At 39.9% G+C, this 12,356-nt stretch overlaps 1 protein-coding gene across 4 annotated transcripts in view; it reads left to right on the plus strand.

The window, feature by feature from the left end:
* Window positions 1-12,356, plus strand: part of CDH2 (cadherin 2) — a 120,923-nt gene that overhangs the window by 92,498 nt on the left and 16,069 nt on the right. For all 4 annotated transcript variants that reach the window (XR_014514058.1, XM_083451607.1, XM_083451608.1 and 1 more), the window contains exons 5-10: window positions 619-774; window positions 2,746-2,890; window positions 4,633-4,805; window positions 8,247-8,384; window positions 8,861-9,046; window positions 11,709-11,965. Coding sequence is in view for 3 of the 4 variants with exons in the window: in XM_083451607.1 (XP_083307733.1) it covers window positions 619-774; window positions 2,746-2,890; window positions 4,633-4,805; window positions 8,247-8,384; window positions 8,861-9,046; window positions 11,709-11,965 (1,055 nt within the window). In the remaining variant the exon portion in view is untranslated. The remainder of the gene's footprint in view (window positions 1-618; window positions 775-2,745; window positions 2,891-4,632; window positions 4,806-8,246; window positions 8,385-8,860; window positions 9,047-11,708; window positions 11,966-12,356) is intronic.

The raw sequence follows: 12,356 nt of genomic DNA on the forward strand, positions 1-12,356 counted from the left end.
TGCCAAATATAAAAAAGCTGTATCCTAAGATGACTGCAAAAGTCAATGGGAAATCTGCAAATTCAGTCACCCTACTATTATTACACGTTATGTCACAAATAGCATGCTACCATAAGGATACTCCAGACCAAATTCTGTGTTACTGAGTTGGTTGATCTATGGACACGGTTTCTTTCCAAGCCAAAGACTGGGATGATTGCTACTGATTTTCTACCTTAAATACTAGAGGTGTTCCAGCCACCTCTTCAGATGCAATGTTGATCAGAGAGGAACTCTTTACAGATATACCAAATGTGCCTGAGGCAACCCTTTGCTGAAACATGTGGCTGCTAAGGAAGTTGACTGTCCCGAGTAAACTCAAAGCAGTTTGGGGCTATTGATAAACCTGTGTTAGCTATTCTTGGGTGTCAGTTCCACCTTTTCCATTATGAAAATGCCAAAGTAAAGTTTACCAATGATAAGTTAACTAACTTGGGCTGCTTTTTGTTTTGCTTTTTGCAGTGAGCAAATAAACAAGATTAAAAATAACGAAAGAGTGGATTTGTTTTTGTATTTTTAGAGCTAGCACTTCTGATTACTTGTGTGTGTTAACAAAACCATCTTTTTCTTGCTACATAGATCAGATCTGATCGTGATAAAAGCCTTTCCTTGCGATACAGTGTTACTGGGCCAGGAGCAGACCAGCCTCCAACAGGCATCTTCATCATCAATCCAATCTCAGGTCAACTATCAGTGACAAAACCACTAGATCGGGAGCAAATAGCTTCTTTTCACGTAAGTTCTTAGCCAGAATTTTAAATCAAGGATCTTAACATCTGCTTTGACTTTGAATGGCACATATGTCATAGTGGGGAGATTTAAAGAATTGGTATTGGATCTGCATTTCTACACATTGTTCCTTTTCATATATATTAAGAGCATGCTGGTGACATAGTGGAGCATCTTCAATCTGATTTAATGTATCGGACAAAAGAAATAAGGCAAATTAGGAATGTAGCATTTTGTATTTTCCGCTTTTCACATTTGGTTACAAATAGGTTGGGGTGGAAGGGATGCGGGTGGCGCTGTGGGTTAAACCACAGAGCCTAGGACTTGCTGATCAGAAGATCGGCGGTTCGAATCCCCGTGACGGGGTGAGCTCCCGTTGCTCGGTCCCTGCTCCTGCCAACCTAGCAGTTTGAAAGCACGTCAAAGTGCAAGTAGATAAATAGGTACCGCTCTGGCAGGAAGGTAAACGGCGTTTCCATGCGCTGCTCTGGTTCACCAGAAGCGGCTAGGTCGTTCTGGTCACATGACCTGGAAGCTGTATGCCACCTCCCTTGGCCAATAAAGCGAGATGAGCGCCGCAACCCCAGAGTCGGTCACGACTAGACCTAATGGTCAGGGGTCCCTTTACCTTTAGGTTGGGGTGGGGGGAGGACCTTTGGAACCAAGGCCATCCTGACCTTCCCTCCCCCCACTGCCAGCAAAGATTTGCACCTGCAGACCTTTCTGCAGCTTCTCTAGGGGCCTGAATGTCATCTTGTTGGTAGGGCAGCCTAAGCATAAATTTAAGCCAGTAAGAATGACATTCCTTGCCATAAAGGAAACAGTAAGTTGGGTGGATAGAAAGATTTCTCAGCAAGATTATTAGAATACAAAATTCCATTTTCGACTAATGCTAAAAAAGAAAAGTCTTCTGAACAGAAGAGCCCTGCAGCATCAGATGAAAGATCTAACTAGTCTTGCTGCAAGCAGAGTATGAAGGCAACAGTTCCCTCCTGTTGTAACTCCTGGACAACTGATCTTCAGTGCTATGCTACCTGTGAACCTAGAGCTTCCATATAATCATGACTCGTAGCCATTGGTAGACTTGTACTCCATACAGTTGTCTAATCCCTTCTAAGCCAGTAGCCATCACCACACACGTAGCAATAAATTCCACAAATGAAAAACATGTATGAAGAAGTGCCTCCTTTTGTCTATCCTGAATCCCCTTCCAGTCAGTTTTGTTGAAGGACTTGAGCTCCTTCAGCTTTAGAAACCTCAACCATGTTCCCTCTTAATTACTTTTGTCTAAACTGAAAAGCAAAATAAGATAAATAATTATTAAATGGAACATTTGTTTACTTTGCATTAATGACTTGTTTATAGGGCCTCAGATCTTGGAGGGCTCAGGGATTTGGTAGTTTACCCCTATGCTACTTTTTCTTTTTAAAGTTTTATTTTTGAGGCTTGATGTATGTTTAAAATTTTGTATATTTTTATCACTGTAAGCCACTTACAGATGTAGATCGTGAAAAGCAGAATATGGTTTTTAAAAATAAATAAACAACACCAAAGTACAACAGATATAGGATTAAATGTAATATAAAGAAAGAAAACATGGAAACCTCCAGCATCATTCTGAACATTGTAAATCCACATGTGAGGGGTCAGCCATATCTTCTACAATGATCCACAAACCTGTTCCATCCTAACAGAAAACTGTTCTGTCTAAGATTGATTCTAATGGAGAAAAATTTGGACTGAGCAATCTTTAAAGCGACCCTAAATTCTCAGTAAATTAGATAATAAAAGATTTTCTGTAAACAAAGATGGCCTGGAAGTGGTGCCAAAGTGACTAAAAGAGAAAGGGTAACAAAAGAAGATGCTGAAATAAATCAAGTTAACTGAGTTCCATTTAAAATGTCCTGTCAGCAACACTAATTGCCATGCCTGATGACACGTTTTGCAAGTTTTATCAATTACTAATGACTTTTGCAGCTGAGGGCACATGCCGTGGATGTAAATGGAAACCAGGTGGAAAATCCCATTGACATCGTTATTAATGTCATTGATATGAATGACAATAGGCCTGAGTTCTTACACCAGGTTTGGAATGGTTCAGTACCTGAAGGATCAAAGCCAGGTAAATCACTGGAATTTTCTAAGCAATGTATTATGTATATAACTTCAAAATGTTAAAATATATTTTATCATCCCCCCCCAAAAAAAAATTATATAAGCTAATTACATTCAGTGGGGCGTGGCGGGAAAAAGATCAAGACATTATTAACGGGAAGGATTCTTTAAAATCCCTAATGGACAAACTGTGCTTGGATGGAAAGTGTTAAAGAACATCCAAAGGGAATGTGAATCACTGAGTATTTCTAAACATACAGGCAACCGCCGTTTCACACTTGTCCAATATGTGCACGACCATGCACAGGCAAATCGCCACAACCCAGAAGTGGCCAGAAAAGGGAACATAACAGGAAATTGGATTACGCACCTCTCCTGGTGTTTGCAGGAGTCAGGAGCATAACCCCTGCTCAAAACGGTCATTGCATGTATTTTAAAGCAGGGTAGAGAATTCCTGAATATTTGGAGGAAACTACAGTATCTGATAAAGAGTTTTAATATGAAGCTTGGGAGGAAGTTGCAAGGCTTTTTTAAAAGTGCCGTGCAGGTTTCAAGGTGTACCCAGGCTTCTGGGGAAACTGAAGACACATAATGGTTGATTCCCCAATCTCTGTAAACACAACAGCCGCCTTTGAACTCAGTTCTGCCTGCATTCTTAGGCTTCACACACAGGTTCCTTTTGTAGATGGAGAACAGGAATAAAGAGAAAGTAGGCGATCCATATGTAAACCAAGGAAAATATTAATTTTATGTGATGTGCTAGCTAAAAGAAAGTCAGTAAAAGCCAAATTGGGTTATTCTACCTAGCGGTTGGTGGGAAAGCAAACTACCATTATCAAGTGATATAAGAACTTCTTCCTGCAATTTTAAGATCTTCCTGGGAAATTCAGGGGGAAAGTGTATAAATTTTATTCAAATATACAATGTACACTAAAGGACAGGTTGCTTTTTGGTTTCTTAAAATGTATTGGATGAAAGAGTGATACTGAGTGATACTGATCCAAATATTTATGCTGGTCTTTATGGAGTCAGATAACCTTTATCTTTCAACTTTGTTGCTTGAGGTTTAGGAAGATTTTTGTACACAAGATCAGACTCTTAGAAGGCATGTTCACTTCCCAAACTGATCATCCTCAGTCTTGGAGCATGATCAGATTTGCTTTTGTGCATATAAGAAGAAGTTGCTCTCTGTCTTAATTTCCCATTGCATCCCATTGACATGGCCTTTCATGGTCTTGCAGAACAGAATGTACCACTATCACATGCCAACAATCATCACTGTTTTAAAAGTCAGCTTAATAAGGGGAAGTAAATGGTAACTAGAAATGCCCTTTCTTTGTTCAGGCTTGTATACTGAGCCGACAAGCGTTAACTTTCTGCAAAATCAACATTTATCCCACACTGGAAATTAAAAACACTAGTTTATGCACGATGCTATTCATTTGAGCTGAGTCAGGGAAATAGCTATTTAAATGTCCACATCTTCATTTAAAATTTTGGAGAACCTGACTGCTGGGAGATGATAATCCGCAACAAGTGAACTTGGTATTGAATAAGCACTTGTGATTCTGTCTCAGTTTGTCCTTTATTAATCATGAGCCTTGGGGGAAAGTGTGTGGTTAGGGTTAAGAGAAGAAATGTGAAATGTTTTGTCAGAGGAAGTAAATGTTTAGACCCAAGTTAGGAGCTTCTGGGTGACCATATGTAATCTGTTTATTTAACCTTGAAGATGATTTGTTCTTTCGTTAGGAACCTATGTAATGACGGTCACTGCTATTGATGCTGATGACCCAAATCAGTTGAATGGAATGCTGAGATACCGAATCTTGTCACAAGCACCAAGCACACCCTCCCCAAGCATGTTTACAATTAACAACGAAACCGGCGACATTATCACAGTTGCTGCTGGCCTTGACAGAGAGGTAAGATGGCTCTTGTATTACAAATGTTTAACCGTATTGCCTCATCATATATATGGCTACCAATATTATATGCCCATGTAGAAACTTAACGCGTGTGATTTTTGCAAAGTTATGATTAACGTCTAGCTTGCTGGAGTTAAGGCTACTGTGGTGCTCCACACATCCCCAGCATTGGGATTTCTGTCTTGAAAGCTCCTAGAGAAATGATGGAAGTGCTAATTTCTTCCCGCATTTTATTAGCCTCATTTCGGGTTATTAAATTGGAACACAGTTTATTATTACTAAATTTATTTAATTGGTTTGTTTGCTCACTTCTTAATTTTATTCATGAAAGAATATTATCCTGTACCAGAATTCTAACTTGATTTTAATACCTTGGCACAACATGGGGGTTAATATACCTCTGAAGGATCTTTCAGTTGTCAGCAATAAACATTTGACTTTGAAGCTAAACGCAAGAGTCTTTTGAAGTTGGTTTTATTCTTTGTAGGGAGGAGGTTGGTAATAATAGCATCATACATGTTGCTGCAATCCCTACATTTAAAGAAGTGTTCATTGCATTTATTTCTAAGCATCTGCAACTCTAAGATTTTGTTTGCTTGTGACCTGAAAAAGAAGTGCTGAAGAAACCATCAACCAAAACTCCCCCAGTGTAGCTAGTAAACAACATAATACAGGAGCAAAGATTGCATTATATACTACTAAGTTTTACTCAGAGTAGACCCAGTGAAATTAATAGGCCTATGTTCATCATGTTCATTCATTTCAGTGGGTCTACACTGGGTAGGACTAACCCTGGTTGCAACCATTTGAGGCTGTATTGTCAATCTCCTAGAGCAGGGATTTCCAAACAGTGATCTAAAAGTCCTCCATGAGCTTCATTTAGGTGATCCATGGCATGCCCTCGGTAAATACCCTTATTGATTTTTAATTTTATTTCTCTTGCTTACATTTTATTTCATTGTATTGCAATTTGCATTCTGTTGAATTTCAATGCAATAAAATAAAATATAAGAACTAAGAGAAGCAATGAAAATACAATTAAATATCATAGAGCATCTGGCTCAGCACATTACAGTTGCTGCAACAGGCAGAAAAATGGTTAAGTGCTCCACAAAACGCTCAGCAATTTTTAAGTGGTTCATTGGGGGGGGGTGGGAGTTTGGAAACCACTGATGTGCAACCGAGTTGAAGGATTGGTACAACTCACGTATCCCACGTAATAGCCAGGTTGAGTGCAAGGCCACCTGGTAAAGAAGCCTACAGAAGTTTTGCCTTCCCTTCAGTGTGTGGCTTAGTTCATTTTCATGCAGGTGAAGACAGTCCTGATGTCAACTGTGTTGAATTGATGAAACGTGTCTTGTATTTTCCTCCTTTAACAACAACAGTTTCCCTGGCAGGGGCAGAATCAAGGGTCAGTGCATTGGTGCATTGGCACCAAACAGGATCAGATGGTCCCACTTAACAGCTGTTAAGCAGAGGGATCAGAGTCTATGCAGTGCTAGCAGTCGCCTCTTCACAAGCGGTTTCCCTGTATGCAAAGGAAAGTACTAGCAAAGTACTAGCCTTGTGCTGGATCTAATCCACTCGCACATCAGCTAGTATACAGCTGATCCTGTACAGTGCTGCTTTGCAAGTGGCTTTCCAGGAAAGTCTCTTGCAAAGCAACAAGATGCAGGCTGTCAGGCAGAAAAGATAGTGCCTATTTTCTGGAAAAATGCTGCTCTTTCCCTGTGGTTTTCCCACCCTTCCTCTCCTTCCATCCTGATGCTACAGATTGTTCTGTGCTAATCCAGTGACTCACAGCAATCCATAGCTCTGGATTGGGGCCATCCAACTCGGTTCAGGATTTAGGTGTGGGCCGAATCCAGTGCACAACGTTCTGTGTGCTTGTGAAAAACATGCAAGCCAAACCTCTTTGAGCCACAGTCCAGCCTAGCTGCACCCATTTAGGTCAGCCAGAACTGAACGGCCTTGAAAGGCAAAACTACAGATATTTATCACTTTCTTTTTCTCGTTATGGTTTATTACTTTTTATAGCAGCTTCTAAAATTCTGTATACATTAAATCCTGTTCCGTTTTATTCTGTCTTTATTTTTGCTTGGAAGGTAAATGTGCTTTCAAGCATGCCTAAACAACGGACACTTCATAGAATAAGCAACCTAAGACTTGGAAGCAAAGGGAAATTTTGAAGTAACTTGGCAACCCTTGCTAATGCATGCCTCTCTTTAGGGCAGGGAAAAAGTTTGTTTTATTATCATGCTGAGAAATGAAAATATCAACTTCATTCTATCAAGACATAACATTTAAAGGGGTTTTGGTGCAGGGAGTAGAGAGAAAAATTCATTTTCAATGAAAGACATTTATTTTTTCTAAATACGTTCATTTTCACAAAAGTCTCTTTTGCTCCATCAGTAAAGCACTCAAGACAGTAACAGTTCAGAGTAATAACAAAATTCCTTTATCGTTTACCAGTTTTCTGCTTGGAAGATGAAGTGAACTCTGCAATAATATCACTCCACCAATCTGAAAAGCATTAAAATGCTGAATTCCAAATCAGAAATGGTGGGGGAAGTAATCTGTATTTACATTTAACAATATACAGTATCAGCAAAAACCAAATGAATTATCAGAGTCTCTCAAGGAAATACTATAAAAAATGATTTTTAAAAATATATTAAGAAACAAAAAGTATAATCCCTAAACAGAGAGACTTCTCGCTTCAAAGTTAGGGTGAGCCCCAGGCCCTGGCTTAATCCCAACAATAATGTAAGAATAAGCATTCTTAATACCAAAGGCTGTTTTCAACAAAACAAAAAACAATTGACGCTGGCGGTGCTGTCGAAGAAGAAGGACTATCTAGTTCCTAATGTTGAATGTTTGTGGAAATAATTTGGATTTGGGTTTCTCTTCCAGTAACTTGTTTCTGTTAGCCCTGCCTGTGCTGGTTTCCATAGTGATGCTGAGAAGTTGCCGCTACATTACCCTCAAGTTCCCCCACAACAAAGCCTTGGCAGTTTGAATCATTTGCCCAAGAATGTGCCCTCCCAGCCTCAGTACTCATGAACCTTTTTTTCTTTAAGTGCCCATCCTTGATTAGGTTTGAATTTGCTACACAGCATTTGTATTTTTTAAATGTTAATCCAGAATCAAAAACTTTGTGTTCCCAAACAGGGACAGGGTGGTGATTGCTTGCTAGTCAAGAAGACTGTGGTTTGTTGCAGTTATAAATCACCCAAAACAAAAATTCACGGAACTGAATGTGGTTAGATGCAATCCGTTGTTGGAAATCCAGCAACCCTCAGTTCAAGTGATGTTAACCAGAATGAGCAGCGTGATAAGCTCGTTGCATAGCAAAGCACAATTTATTGAACACCTGCTGTCCTCTCAGAGTGTTAGCTCTGTCTGTAACTCCTGGTGGTGTCATTTTGTGTTTTTTAGAAAGTACAACAGTATACATTAATAATTCAAGCTACAGACATGGAAGGAAATCCAACATATGGTCTTTCAAACACAGCAACTGCTGTCATCACGGTGACAGATGTCAATGACAATCCTCCAGAGTTCACTGCCATGATTGTAAGTCTGTGATAAAGGGGATGAAGTGTACGAATAGCCTTTACTTAAGAAAGATTCTTGCTGATTCAGCCAAATGGATTTAATATGTTTGTGACATTGGGTCGCCCAGTGGATTTCAGTGGTTTAACTAAGGCCATAGCTACTTCTTAGAGCATAGTAAATGCAGCTCAAAGCACAGCATTTAACTGTAAAGCAAAACCTCCCCCCACCTTCTCTCTCTCTCCCCCATCTCTATTTATATATGAGAATGATATGTTCACATTGCCACTTGATAGAAGCTGTCTGTCGGGTTGTTCCCCTGTACAGAAGGGCTGAACCCAATTACCCATACAAACCGAAAACCGTTCGAACCAGAGTGAATTAAGTTGGAAACTGGGGACCCTCAGTGTTGCTGAGTAGCAGCGATATGGAAAAGATTGCATGATGCCTCTGTGCCCAATGACATACATGTCATTCCGTGTGCCTTATGATTGCAGTTCTATGGTGAAGTCCCTGAAAACAGAGTGGATGTTACAGTAGCTAATCTAACGGTGACTGATAAGGATCAGCCACACACTCCTGCTTGGAATGCCATGTACCGAATGACTGGTGGCGATCCCACAGGCCGGTTTACTATCAACACTGATCCAAACAGCAATGATGGGTTGGTAACTGTTGTGAAGGTAAGTTATGCCATCGACCAAATTAAGCAGATGCAGATAAATGGCAGAGCGCTGAGTATTAAACAGCTCCGGCTGTTAAACCCAAAAGGCAGATTAGGAGTAGATATTAAAATATATGTATATCCTGCCTCTGGTGAGGGTGGCATTCATCTTCTGGAAGCTTCCCTAGGTATACGCATTGTGTCATTCTAGCTTATAATTTTTTTAAGAACCTAACTAGACTGTTCAAAGGAGCATGTTATCCATTTTTATTTGCAGGAGACCAAAACTTTTTAAGCTCCACCAGTCTCCACCCCCAGCTCAGGAAGTTTTGTTGATGGTGGATTTCATTACACAGCCTCAAAGGGCAGAAAGTAGATTAAATGATCTCATAGCAGACCTATATATCAGTTAGAGTAGTTTTTGAATTTTAAAAACTGCACTGTTGCTAAATGGAATGTTCAGGCTGAGTTAAATTCAACTTTAAAATGTATATACCCAAACCGTTTCCAATAGCATATATTACTATCTCCAAATGAATAAGGTATTTTAGTATTACCTCTTTCATTAAAGAAGTCTAACTGATATATCATGGACATATAGACCAAGCAACAGTAGGTTATGTGAGCCGCTCCTACTTTGCTCTTGCTGTGTTGTTACTGTTGTTGTTTAGTCGTTTAGTCATGTCCGACTCTTCATGATTCCATGGACCAGAGCACGCCAGGCACTCCTGTCCTCTCTTGCTGTGTACTATCAAGCAATTATTAAGTGGATTATAAAGTTTCACTTCTAAGAGGCTGATGTAATCAGGGCCTTGATTTTGAACAGAAGTATAGGATTGATGTGTTTCTGGCCCTTTGTAAACATTTATGATTCTATGACTCAGATATTGCACTTGCTTGAAGTTAATTGCATGCAAAGGTATGCTGCTTAAGATCAAACAACGTGTGTGCGTGCTTGTTTCAACCCAAGTCTGTCCCGATGAGAGTTAAAGAGCAAAATTGATGCTTTAGTGAGAGGAATGCACCACAGTCCTTCTCCCCAGGGTTTCTTTCTTTCTTTCTTTCTTTCTTTCTTTCTTTCTTTCTTTCTTTCTTTCTTTCTTTTTGGCCCTACTAGTGTTTCCTTCCACTAGCAGAGTGTGATTGAAGGGATGGAGTCTGGATGACAGAGATTGGAGAGGAAAACCAACAGCCCTCTCCACCCGAGAGCTGATTTTGCTCTTAAAATTAGACTCACCAATTTAACATGCCAGTCTACCACTATCATGTGTAGTTGGAACCTCTGAAGACCAATGGTTAAAAGGCTACAGCCCAGTATTTAAAGGCTACATTTGCATTTGTACATGCTCAGGTGCTAAAAAGCAGCAACTGCGTGTGTTTGTGTGTGTGTGTGCTGTTGTTGTTGCTGCTGCTGTTGATATCATCTACACATGTCTGTGTATGAAAGTGGGAACAGTCCTCTGACCTTCTGTATTTTCATACACCTAAATTATCATCTCAACATGGACTCTTATGGCTCATGCCAGCATTCAAGCATTGAAAATTACAAATAAGTAGGATATTATAGGCATCCTTATGATTTTCAATAGAATATACATTTTTGAACCATGAAAATTGAATGCATATTTTTTTTAGTGGAATGTGAATTATGCTCTAAGAGAGCCACAGCCATTGTTCCACATGTTTCTAGACTCTGTAGCTGCACATTTCCAAGGATACCAATTGTATCAGGTTCTGCCAATAAGAAGCACATGATGATGTGTTTTGTATGCGTGTGCAAATGATGTACTCGCAGTTCCAAACTAGAATGCTCTGAAATGGGAAACAGAACAGAGACACTGAAATCAAACCAAAGAGAAGCAAATTAAAGCCTCCAGAGTATAATCTGCTTGCAGCAGCTCAGTTTGTTTCAAATTAAATTCTTTATTTTAAAACTGTCAGAATAGAGGCAAAAAAAGGTAAAACTAGGTAAATAAATTAAATGTTGTGGAATCTCCCAAGAGAAGTGCTAAGCCCTTATTAGCTCTAATCCAGTTTAATGATTCCTGATGGAGATGTATTGTAGTAAGCAATCCTTTGCCAGTTTCCATGAAAAATTTCCATGCCTTGATTTCAGCAGCATAAGCTGTGTAGGGAGAAAATATATTCAGCCGTTCTTTAGCCCAAGGTGCCATAATGTAGTTATAATCTAAAAGAAACTTACAGGATTCTGAAGTAGTTAAGTTTGTTTTAGGAATATTTTAGGTTGCTTTTAAAGTTTCATTTTGCAAATCCCATTGTCTGAAAAAAGGCAAATATTAATGATAATTTGTTATACCCCTAGACATAGCAGAATATTTAATACCCAGGGTCCATCAAAATCAGTGCAGATCTAAGGGCAAGCATTCCCCCCCCCCAAGAAGTGCAGCCCTGAAGGAGGACACAACACAATGGAAGAGGCAATTTAATTTTCAGGAGCAAGTTTGAGACCAGTGCTCATGGCCCCTGTGTTTTCAGTTACAATTCCCTAAAGACAGAAATTACTTCAAGAAGCTGCAAGTCATATTTTCCTTGTAGGCCATAAATAAATGTTTTTACCCCCCAACATATGTCTGATAAACTGTCTGCTTAAAATGTTGAAAAATTCTGCAGCCCCATGACAAATGCAACCACTAACATAGTTCTCATTTTGCTTTTGCCAGCCTATTGATTTTGAGACCAATAGGATGTTTGTACTGACAGTAGCTGCAGAAAACCAAGTGCCTTTGGCAAAAGGAATTCAGCATCCTCCTCAATCAACGGCGACTGTATCCATTACAGTTATTGATGTGAATGAGAGCCCGATTTTTGTCCCAGTCACAAAGCTCGTGCGTCAGGAGGAAGGGCTACTTGCTGGCAAGGTCTTAACGTCCTTCACTGCTCAGGACCCTGATCGTTACATGCAGCAGACTACTCTAAGGTACAGTAGGGCCTGCAACGGCCTTATAGCTTTATAAATCTCTGTATGTGAGAACCTTATGCATCAAAATCTCTATGCCTTGTAGCACAGCCAGAACCAGGCAGTTAAAAGGCAATGCTTGCCCCATTGCATTTAGTCCAGCGTGCCCACCTGCACAAACCCTGGGTAGAATTGCAGAAAATGTGGGGGGGTTGGAAATAGCAAGGCTCGGTGCTTTTAGTACTCTGAAGTCTGTTCTCTCCACTGGCTCACTGTACGCCCCCCTGTGTCATCTTGGGCCTTGATAGCATAGCAAGCCTCAAAATGGATTAACTTTAAACAGGTTAGCAGTCATGCTAATTAGGCTGCCTTCTGCTTAAATACCTAACAGCCAGCTGAGTTGGAATTCTAG

Source organism: Podarcis tiliguerta (assembly GCF_965153285.1).
Source record: "Podarcis tiliguerta genome assembly, chromosome: 7".
Lineage (NCBI taxonomy): Eukaryota > Metazoa > Chordata > Lepidosauria > Squamata > Lacertidae > Podarcis > Podarcis tiliguerta.